Below are 12,089 nucleotides of genomic sequence, written 5' to 3'. Positions count from 1 at the left end.
AGCCTGTTTGTTTTCATTGTATTTTAGAGCAATTTCATTTTTGGAATTAATTTCACTTCCTACTGACTGTAATTGTTATTCTTGGATAATTTCAGTGTTGGCAGGTTCTGCTTCGTAATAAGCATTTCGTAATTACTGCAATTTGAGACTAAAGGAGGGAGAAAGGCAGGAATACATATGAGAAGCAATACAACTGAAGACACAATTGCCAGGAATAAAAATGAAAAAACGTGTCTGTCATAAATCACCTTCACAATTACAATTTCACCTGTAAACCATTATACCAATAATTACAAATCACAATTATTTCAAATTACCATATAATTTATACAGTACATTTTCAGATTCTGTATAATGCATACATGTTCCAATAAGATATAATTACTTGTAGTTTGAAATTACTATGAAATTACTAAGGAAGAAATCTCAAAAACACAAAATAATAATTATTAATAATTCTTAAAAAGTGAAAGTGGCAAAAATTGTATTGTTGGGTTGTCTCTCTAGACGCTCTAGTCTATATTGTTTTGCTGCTCAGAGAACAGTAAGAATACAGAACTTTTTGTCGCTTTCACATACATTTATTGTCATTGTTTAAAGACAACAAGGAAATTCTGTAATAAATGTTTTAGGTAAAACTATATTCTATCAGCGTTTGACATAAGTGTTTTTTGTTGCATCTTAGATAACATTGCTTTTCACTGCTTTGTACTGGTGTCTAAGACTTATGCAAAATACTGTAAATCATTAAATTAAGGTTACTGTAATTCAACCCTTTTTATGTGCACTTGCAAATGCATTATTCTAATACATGATTTTATGGTTTTTATGACTTGCTATAACAGGTGTTGAATCATAATGATTAGTGAAAACATACAATAATGAAAATGAAGAGGTCAGTGAATTCATTTTTATTGAGGTGAATTTGAGTGCATTGATTTATCATACAAATATCTTTGTGTGCATGAGTGTGCATGTGTGTTCGTCTGAGAGTGTGTTCATAACTGTATGTGTGAGAATATTATAAAGTGAATGTGTGTGTGCAGACTAGTGAATCAAGACACCCTGGGGCACCAGATGGGAAACAAGGCCCGTCGAACAACTGGGACCATCTACAAAAGAATAGAACACACACAACTTGCCACCCCTAGATAACTGAGAGTGTGTATGGATGTGAGTTTAACACTAGGTTTGACTCTCAACACACAAACACGCATACCGTCATCTTTGGTTCTCTCCAATGTAGGGGGGAAGCTCGGCTGCCCGTCTCCAATGCGAGTGAAGGCCAGAACCTGCAGCTCATACAGTATGAACTTACTAAGGCCCTGTAGGAGAACGGACTGGGTCAGGTTCCCTCGCACCACCTGCACTTGTGGAACCTGTTCAGAACCTTTTTCTTTAAATAGAACCTGCAATTACACACACACACACACACACACACACACACACACACACACAAACCTGTATTAAACCAGATCGTCCTTATACACCATAATAACACCTGTATGTACAATCATTTATACAACCACCACTCACCAAGACACTTGTGTGTATGTGTGAATCAGTTATCTGAATGCTTTTGCTTTAACAAAGTACATCACACAAACACTCAAATGCATTTGGAGGGGTGGGAACCTTATGGGCACAAGCGACATTTTAGGTGAAAATGAAAAAGAGTCAATAAACAAAAGCTAACCGAACACATAAAGAGTTGGTGCCAAAAGTTTTATATATGTAGAAATATGTAATAAACACAGTTATACGTATTTTAAGAAATGAAATATGTACTGTATGTCACACTCCTCGACATTCACACACACACACACACACGCACACACACATTTGGTCAGCAGTCGGTCAGAGTCCAACACTGTAATATTACAGAATACTACATTATTCGCACCATTCACAACCAGCTCCTACAGCTGCTATGTGCACACACATACACACACACACACACACACACACTGACACACACAAATTTTCAGACTCCTTTCACCCGTTGTGAAATACATCTGAACTCTGTCTGAATGATTATGCATTACAGAATGAGTAATTGCATTACTTGTAATTATTCTACAGACCAGTGGAGTTTTGATCGATTCCACACAGGAACAGAGGTCTGAAAATCTCAGCGCTGCACTGACCGCATTGAACTGTTCCCCCATTTTATCACATTCAGGCTTCCTCAGGTGAACCCAGGTGAACAATTCTCACAAACATGCACACACACACACACACACACACACACACACACACACCTTGTATCCCAGAATATGTCCGTTCTTCTGCTCCTCAGGCACACTGACCCAAGTGACCAGGATGCGGGTGGAGCTCACCGCCTCTGCGCTAACATTTTCTGGAGCGCCAGAAGGTACTGAAACAGAGAAAAACACTGAACCGTCAGACACACTGATTTGTTTAGACTCAGATGATTCTCTGAAGAGGGCTGCTCTCACACACCAGCTTGTTAACATGAAGTGTTTTCTGTATGTGGTTAGAGCTCTTTTGTAAGACGAGGTCACTGATGATCAGAGACTTGCTTCATAATCAGATAAAATTGGTGTCCTCTCTTCTCACTTTCAACTGGTTCTAATCAGTCTGCCGCTTTGGCTGCCTTCCAGCGCCTGTGCTGCTTTACGTCTCCCTCTGTCACATGCTGTCATACTCTTCTATCTGTCTGATACACTCAACTAAGCCAGTGATCTTTCTGCCTCATACATTCATCCATATCATGTTCCACCGATCTGTTGCTATCATTTATGCCAGTCTCTCATCAGTCTATTACAGTAACTGCCCCCACCTGGAATAAAATGACTGGTTCATTACAACAGACATTAATATGTTCTTTAATCTGTTGTGTAATCTATTATTACATGTGTACCATCTCAATTCGTAAATGTCAGGACATACTAAGGACATCACTGAACATCATTAAATTGAGTGAAGAAGTGTCCAATGCATTATAAAACCTGGAAGGATGTGGTTGGAAAACAATATTGGATGGCGGCGACCATACATATCGCAATCAATTCATGGAAAAGTAGACAGGTGTAATACACAGCCCTGTGGTAAAAGTAAAAGCATTTCTTAATGCACTACACAATGAGAGGGCTGCATCTAATCAACTGTTAGTGAGGCTTAAAATGCTTCAATCTGCTAGTAAGTACAAAGATTGAGTTTAGATTCTCCCTGTTCCAGGGTAATGGGTGCATCAAGGTTAAAACGGAAGTGCATGAAGCGATGCTCCCATCAGGCAAATTCCCGAATGTACAAGCCTGTCTAGGCAGTGTTATGATCTATGTGTGTTTTAGTTTATCAGTTTTGGGTTCAGCAGCAGCCTGACTGCCTGTATATACAGAATGAAAATGATTTATTATCAATGGATCAGGCTGTAATGTAAAGGTTGGGATGTGCTGGGATGTCCTTTACCCAATGGTTCAACTCTTCCATCTTCTAGACAAATTCTTGGTGAAAAATTCACTAAACACGCTCTGAAATTAATGTTGTTATTTAACATAACAATGTCACGGCAAATGCATGATGCAAATGTATGCAGTGTTCTATCTGTCTGTCTAAAATAGAGTCTAAGCAAGTGCTCAATAACTTTATTTTTTATATCCATGGTTAAGGTTCTAACACTTGGTTATGGTTACATCTACCAAAGTCAGTGTTCCGTCTAGGTCATTACTGTTCCTGTCTGGTCAGAGTTCTAACAGATAGGCTCAGTGTGTTCTCAGGCTGCATCAGTACCAGTAGCTGTGGAAGACATCCACATGTCTCTATCGCTTTCTTTCTCTCACCAGACTCTCTCGTCCTGCCCTTGATGCTGTCGCTCCATGGTCCAGGTCCAATAGCGTTATATGCCTGAACCCTTAGCTGGTACTCGGTCCATGCCTGCACCCCCTCCACAGTCGTCTCACGGGCCAGGCGATCGCTGACCATGTGAAACTGCAGCTGCCCGCGGCCGTCGGTCCTTTCCACAAGCACCCGGTAACCCACCGTCTCTGGGATACCATTATATTGGGCTTCTGGCAATGGCTGGTAATGAAAATCACAATAGACATGCATATATATTTACATCACAAATAAAGTCTTTCAGGAATAACTAAGGAAGTGTATGATGTAGAGGCTGGGACCTTTACTGTAGAAACACTCCTCTTTTCAGAACCATAGACAGACTTTTCTAAGCAGTAGCCTCAAGGATATATCTTTGTGGTGCCCAGTGTAAAAAGATGAAGGTTGTACGCCTTTTCACTTCCTCTCAAAGGGTGGTTTGAGGGCATCAGAAACCAAACCCACACCAATACGCCTTGTCAGATAAAAGTATTGACAGACTGAACAAATTTTGTTAAAAGGAGGACATGTGTACACCATGTGTAGTTGACAACTTATAGACCAAAGCAACAGGAAAGTTGTGATCTTCAGAAAAAAAAAGGAAAATCAATAAACAAACCAAAGAAATAGTTATTTACTGGCAACCTAGGTTACTACAGATGATCAATTCATTTAGAATCAAATTCAATCAGCACTACATGAACATTGCTTCTTTTCCATGCACCCCAGCCAATTAGACCTCAGAATGCAGAAATGTACAAATCCTGATGAAAAAAAAATCCAATTATGCAAATCTAAACATGTGTTTAGACAAAATATTCTGTATTCTGCATTTGCAGTGTAAATCAGCGCTCTTGTTTGTGTATATTCATCGGTATTCTTACCACCCATCGTAGTAACAGGCTGCTCTCAGAGGCTGTGCGAACGCTGAGGCTTCTGGGAGCGACATCTGGAGCAGCTTGAAGAGTCTGGATGACCCGAGATGCCACGCTCACCGGTCCAGAGCCTACAACGTTCACCTGCCTTATCCTGAACCTGCGCACACATACACACAGGTAAACCCAAACACGCGCACAGACAACGAATCACAAACTGAAGCCACAATTCCAAAGCAGGATTACAATTGCTCAAAATCAGCCAATCAGCATTTCGACTGTGCAGTTTGAAGGACGGATCTTAACACACTGAGAATCAACAACAAGCACAGCGATACACACACAGTCTCACTCAAACATAACATACACAGAAATAATCAAAGATTAATTAGTAGTAGAGAGGAGGAGATGGACAGTTTTCATTAATAAATGAGAACTAATAAATTCTAGATTAATACATTAAATAACATTCATGGATTAAATACATAATAATAATAAAAAAATGAAATACCTGCATGGTTCTGCTTTCTATCTCACCTGACACCTAAAGAAAAGTATACTGATAGTGTACTAGTGTATATGGGTGTGTGTTTGGGTTTTGAATTCTGAAGATGAGAAAGATGCTCCTCTGTTTATAAACTACCTTTAAGAACAGTTCTTAAAATCAGTGGAATATCCAAGTTAAAAGATGTGAAACAGACACACACACACACACACACACACACTAAAACACACAATCGTTTTACTGACTACAGAGAACAAAAATTCAGAAGACGTTCGGCAAAGATGGGGGGAATTGGGGATGGAGATGGGAGTGTAGTCTGGGCTGCGTAAAGAACATGTCATTCAGCAAAAAAAAAAAAAATCCACTGCTATTCAGTCCTTCTGAGTGAGATGGAAATTTGTGTGTGTGCAGTCGTGGCCAAAGGTTTTGAGAATGACTCAAATACTGGTTTTCACAAAGTTTGCTGCTTCCGTTTTTATTATGGCAATTTGCATATACTCAAGAATGGTATGAAGAGTGAGCAGATGAATTGCCACATCCCTCTTTGCCATGAAAATGAACATAATCCACAAAAAAGCATTTCCACTGCATTTCAGCTCTGCCACAAAAGGACCTGCTGAGATCATTTTGGTGATCCTCTTGTTAACAAAAGTGAGAATGTTGACCAGCACAAGGCTGGAGATCATTCTGTCATGCTGATTGAGTTAGAACGAGACTGGATGCTTTAAAAGGAGGGTGATGCCATAAGGCCAAAGTGATAACTATGGCTTGAGGAACAAAATATTGACATTTTGGGTCCATGGCCAGGAAACTCCCTCGACCTTAAATCCAATAGTGAACTTGTGTTCAATCCTCAAGTGGCGGGTGGACAAACAAAAACCCACAAATTCTGACAAACTCCAAGCACTGATTATGAAGGAATGGGTTAACATCAGTCAGGATTTGGCCCAGAATTTGACTGACAGCATGTCAATTGCAGAAGTCTTGAAAAAAGGGGCCAACACTGCCAAAACTTGATGCATTTGTCAATAAAACACTTTACAAGCATTTTATAAATGTCAATTATTCCTCAGTACACCACATAAACAACTGACAAAACTTTGTGAAAAACAGTATTTGTGTCGTTTTCAAAACTGTTGGCCACAACTGTATGTATGTGTGTGTGTGTGTGTGTGTGTGTGTGTGTGTGAGAGTGTCTGTGAAAAATACAGACAGACAAGTATGGAACTGACAGACAGTCAATTCCAGTTGAGCCTCCATTTTTCTGTTTGGGAGAACAAAAGAGGTTGTAGGGGTCAAACGCGAAACATGGAGCAGGCAAGTACCCTACAGGACCCTTCATATGTGACAGCTCTAAACTCCTGACATTTTCTCAGTTCTGCAGGTTTTTTAGCTGAAGTCGGTGGGAGACAGAAATGGATGAAATAGAGGGACAGGCAGATAAATAAGTGGAGACAGTGTGAGTTCCTCACCTGTACTGTGTAAAAGGAACAAGGTCAGGGATCTCCAGTGTGTCCGTGTGTGGATTGTTCATCCTCTCATAAAGAACCTTCCAGGCCTCCTCCTCTCCTATGCTGCACACCTGTGGAGGACACGCAGCCCGGAGACATGAACGAGACCCATCCAATCAAGAACAAGCCACAAACTAAGATCTGGTCCACATAAGCTGGGTTTCCATCACCTTCAACAGCCCAACAATGCTTGACGGAGAAGCAGAGAAAGGATAAAAAATAGTTTCCTTATTGTAACAAGACTTCCAGTAGTTTAGAGTAAAAACATAACTTTCTGGTGTATCCCAAACATTGAATCAAGCTGAGTAACGTTACGTATGTGTGGATAGAGATAAGTTTTTGGAGTAATTGAGGAGTAAGTGATGAGTAAGATGAGATTCACACACTCACACACCTGGCCCTCCACAATCCACTTGGAAATGGTTGTTTTTCCATCACTGCCAGGACGGAACTTTAGTGTGGCTGAACGTGGGCTGATGTTGGAGATGACCAGATTAGATGGAGCTCCGGGGAGTTCTGAATCAGAGAGAGAAAGAATAAACAAACACCTGTATAATAAATATTCAAATTAAGAGATTATGACCTTTAATAACTGTATTACTGAATTTATAGTCGCACTTATACACAAAAAACAAAAACACACCAGCACACAAACTAATCTCCTAATAGCAGAACAATTCCAAGTTTATGGAGGAGTTCATTCTGGCTGCTACTCTTCCTAAATCAGGAACACACACACACACACACACACACACACACACACACACACAGACATCACAAGATTGTGTGTAAACCTGGCGGGAGTCCTGAAGAGATGGTTGCTGCAGTTACAGCTCCAATGCCGGCGTCAGTGATGGCCGCCACCTCCAGAGAGTAGGTGGTGATGGAGGTGAGGCCTGTCAATTTATAATCCAGACTGGAGTTGGCCAATGTACGAGACTCACGAGTATCGTTCTGGCCAAGCACCACCCACGACAACATGTATCCTACAGGAAGAGAGAATAACACACAACTCTCACACAATGTAAATATGACGCAATGTAAATATGACGCATATTTGACAGCAGATCTATATGAGACATGGTATTGCATTTAATCCCACGATATGGGCTGGAATATGATAAATCCATGGTATAACATTTTTATACATACATACAAAGTTTAGAGACATTTTATAATAATTATAAATCGTTGTTTTCCATGACAAAAAAATATTAATTTAGATAACATATAACGAAGTAGATAGAAAAATAAGTTAATTAAATTCATTTTAAACAATAACAGTTTTTTTCTTTTTGGTGGACCTTGGAGATTCAAAAATAATAAGTCTAACTAGATAAAAGTGAATTTCATATTGCAGGAATACAGGAAGCATCTTTTCAATTTACTATTTTTATGTTTTCGCACTGTTTCTTTGAGTTCATTAAAACTTTTTCTTTTCAAACCTTCTCACCTTGATGTAGCATGACAGAATGCAAGAGGTACAGATGACAAAAATTGCATAAGTGTCAAAGACCAGGGAAACTGTGTGTACTGTGGTGTGGATCACGATCTCTGCGACTTCAATGCACCGTGCCTGACAACTGCGAGCCTCCACCCTTCAGGGTCGCCACCATTTCCGGCTTTGAGCCCCGCCTTCCGGCTCTCCAGTTCCAGCCAGGCTGACTGTGGTCAACCCCTATACCCACACTCCTCAGCAGGCCAGCAACTGACAGTCTGTTCTGCTGGAATCCCCCATGAGATGGCTGCCTCCCAGCTGGAGCTCCTCCCTCATACCCTTGTCCTGCATTAATGCTGTTTCTTTTCAGTATGTTTCCTCACTCTGTTTATGTTCATTTATTAAGGCCACTTTTTCTTTTCAAATATTTGAGCATTTGCGCCTCTCCCTTCTCACCCGGTCGTGGCATGACAGCCTGTGATGTTTTCTACGGCCGATCAGCTTGCACACTGCAATTTTATTTATGATAATTGCTACTAATGTGTAATCGACCACGGTATTACCAGCCTGACTGTAATTAAAACCGTTTTGCTTCAGCTTCACATCCGGATGTTTAAAATAATGAGTCACTACTACGTCCTTCAGTGCAGAGGAGGAAGTGATTACAACATGGCATCGTGCATGTAACGTTCTTCCAGCACAGCAGATACATTCTCTATACATGCATGTATCAAGGTGGTAGTAGCCTAGTGTGTAATTCACTCACCCAGGTTCAAATCCCACTTACACACATTTTGCCCCTGAGTGTCTCCAGGGGGGACTGTCCCTGTAACTACTCGCTCTGGAGATGGGCGTCTGGTAAATGATGTAAATGTAAATGTAAGGTGTGTGTGTCTGTGTGCTGTTACCTGTGATGATACCATTCCTGTCAATGGGTTCTTGCCAGCTGACACGCAGTGATGTGTCCAGGATCTCAGTGAAGCTTAAATGACCTACAGGACCTGGTTCTATACAACACAGAATGACAGAAATATCAATATTGAAGAATCATATCATATCTTACATGTACAAATATGTTACAAATATAATTAGATTATGGTGTATGTCAAATGACCGGCTCATTACCTACAAGAATCTTTCTTTTCATATATGAGTTGTGGATTCAACCATAAAAATCTCCAGCAAAACTGCTTACAGAAGCACTATATACTGTCCTTGTTTGAGACTAAAAAGAGCGATATTCCGCATTTAGCATCAGCCTTATACCCAAGTGGTCTGTATCTGAGAGAAATAAATAAATGAATCAGGAACATCAGTTTTCCATTTTCCCCCATGCCATCAAGTGCAAACTTCAACACCAACAGGAAACCCACTATGACTGTACCTCAGCAGGAGTACAAAAATCACCAAGTGGATTAAAGAGTTAAGTCTTAATAAAGAATTATTCACTGACTTTTACTGCTATAGTGTGATCCTTCTGATACAACTCTCAGCTGCAAACCTAAACTTCCAAGGTAAGGCTTAAAGCTTGAGATTGGCCACAGAGTCTGCCCACCCGTATCTGCACTACAAGCTACTTTGGCCAATCACTCAGGTCGTTCATTTTCAGCTTTGGCTCATATTCAACCAGAGCTCATTTCTCAGACACACACACGCACACACACACACACACACACACACACACACACACACACACACACTGCTGTCAACTGATGAAAATTATACTGTGTCTTTCTGCAAGGTTACATAGACAATGTGGAATCAATAGTGTCCTGCTGCTCGTTGACTAATACTGGCCATCATGCAGCGGTAATTGCGGTCTGGTAACGATTGGCTCTCGCTGTGCCTGTGGCCTATTGTGTACATATAATGAACAGCTTTGTAACATATGGACTATGAAGCATGTTAATCAATGCCACCCTTAAAACCCTTCAAAAAAGACACACAGATAAGTGAAACATGACATGTTAAGAAAGAACAGCCGCTTCTGTGCCATGAGGATGAAATGTCAGACTGATGACTGATGCGGTTTTGTGTGCTGATAGCCCCATTAATTCCAGAAGAAATCAGGCTGCTGAAAATATCAAAGGTTGTTTAGAGAAAATGGATTCCATTCGGTGCTCAGAGTATACATCTGCAGACAGAGTTGAGTGTGTATCTGTGAGATCATGAGTGTATGTAAATTTTTTGACGGTCTGAACGTGTGTTATATCTGTGCAAGTGTTCATCCTGACAAATTTCAATTTAGCTTTATATAATTATAGTTGTTTTTGGAAACTTGTCTTAATCTTAGTTTTAGTCTAGTCTTTGCATCAAGCTGTAATTTTAGTCTTAGTCACGTCCAGACTCATTTTAGTCTGGTCAAGTTTTAGTCAACGAGAACAGATGACATTTTAGTCTCTTTTTTTTTTAAGGCAATTCTATTTAACCCAGTCAATATAGTAAAAGTAACTAGTAGAACAGACAAAAACAGCATTTTTTTAGTCAAACCCATTTCATAATTAAAACAAGGTTATCTTTTGAAACTGCGTAAAAAGATCGCTTTATCATTTACTCCCAACCATCTGCTAAACCATCACAAGTATCTTACAATCTAATTAATGCCATGATTGTGTATTGTGGAAGTGATATCATCTCTGTGATGGGACATACAGGAAACAGAAACTGTAATATAGTAATGTGATTTAACTAGAGGAAATAATGTCTAATCTTCTTTTCGTAAATGAAAATGAAGACACATTTTAGTATATTAGTTATTGTGTTAACCATTTTAGTCAAATTTTTATTAATCAATAACATACATGATATATTCCATTATAGTTATCACATTACTAGCACGTTTAATCTCGTCTTCATCACGTCAAAAAGGTTTGTTGACAAGGATTTTTCGTCATAAATTTTCTTGATGAAAACAACACTATATACAACATATGTATAGATCAAAACACTCAGCCCTGAGGTATCCTGGGTAAACATAATTAATTGGCATTTCATTATATGCAGAAATAACAATTAACTTCAGTTTGATTAACCTTTGATACAAAAAAAGAAAAATCTTTCAAACGTGTGTAACTCACTGTCTGCGTGTGTCTGCACCAGCTCAGGGTTGCTGGCTGGTCCATCTCCCGGTGTGGTAAAGCAGAGCACAGCTGTCTGGTACCACGTGAATTTCTTCAGACCACTCATGTAACCATGGTGACGTGCTCCGTGGAATTCTGGTGCTATGGTCACTACGGTTACATCCTCCGGTGAGTGTTCAGGCCAGGCCTGGAGCTGAAGAGCAGAAATTATGGAACAAAGCCAAGTCTTCATAATCCACCAAAGAGACAAGATGACAGGATGATAGATGTCTGTATAGTAGATCTTGGCCTTTCAGAACTGTAGTAATTGTCGTGGTTCTCCAGCCCTTCCTGTAACCTTTAATGGTTTTACAGATTAGCTATTGGCCTAATATGATTAATTTGCATAGATTTCATTAAATCGTTCAAATAATATTTAGCTAATGAATGAAATTTTGAACATAACTAAAAACTGGGAAATAAACAATTTCTACTGTTCCAGAGTGAAACCGTTACAATTAAAACTTTTCAAATATAACTGACAAATAAAAAATAACTGGGGGAGAAGGCCAGAAGTGATTTACTTGCTCACAACACTTGTATCTAACTCTGTGCCAGCAGATCCGCCAGTCCTCCAGGTTTAGTCTGTTATAACAGTTGGAACTATTGTGTCTATTAGTCTTCCTTATGTTCACTGTGTAGACTACGTATATTAGTATGCAGTAAATGCAAAGTAGGTTGGGTGTGCAGGGAGTTGTAGAATAAGTATAGTGTGTCCCTGGCACCATGGACTTACAGTAGGAGGGCATGTCTATGTTATGATTGGTTTGTGGGTGTTTGTGAAGCCAGACACCAGGCCTGATG

General features: G+C 39.8%; 1 protein-coding gene across 4 annotated transcripts in view; it reads right to left on the bottom strand.

Annotated features, from left to right (window-relative positions):
* sdk1b (sidekick cell adhesion molecule 1b) overlaps positions 1-12,089 on the bottom strand; it is a 188,268-nt gene that overhangs the window by 24,593 nt on the left and 151,586 nt on the right. For all 4 annotated transcript variants that reach the window (XM_028973286.1, XM_028973287.1, XM_028973288.1 and 1 more), the window contains 9 exons: positions 11,244-11,439; positions 9,075-9,173; positions 7,523-7,714; positions 7,123-7,244; positions 6,690-6,799; positions 4,722-4,872; positions 3,804-4,041; positions 2,262-2,377; positions 1,220-1,409 (listed from right to left, as the gene is read on the bottom strand). In XM_028973286.1, coding sequence (XP_028829119.1) covers positions 1,220-1,409; positions 2,262-2,377; positions 3,804-4,041; positions 4,722-4,872; positions 6,690-6,799; positions 7,123-7,244; positions 7,523-7,714; positions 9,075-9,173; positions 11,244-11,439 — 1,414 coding nt within the window. The remainder of the gene's footprint in view (positions 1-1,219; positions 1,410-2,261; positions 2,378-3,803; positions 4,042-4,721; positions 4,873-6,689; positions 6,800-7,122; positions 7,245-7,522; positions 7,715-9,074; positions 9,174-11,243; positions 11,440-12,089) is intronic.

The sequence above is a fragment of the Denticeps clupeoides genome, chromosome 3 (genome assembly GCF_900700375.1).
Source record: "Denticeps clupeoides chromosome 3, fDenClu1.1, whole genome shotgun sequence".
Lineage (NCBI taxonomy): Eukaryota > Metazoa > Chordata > Actinopteri > Clupeiformes > Denticipitidae > Denticeps > Denticeps clupeoides.
Note: the sequence above shows the minus strand (reverse complement) of the source record. Positions and strands in the feature narration are given on the sequence as shown.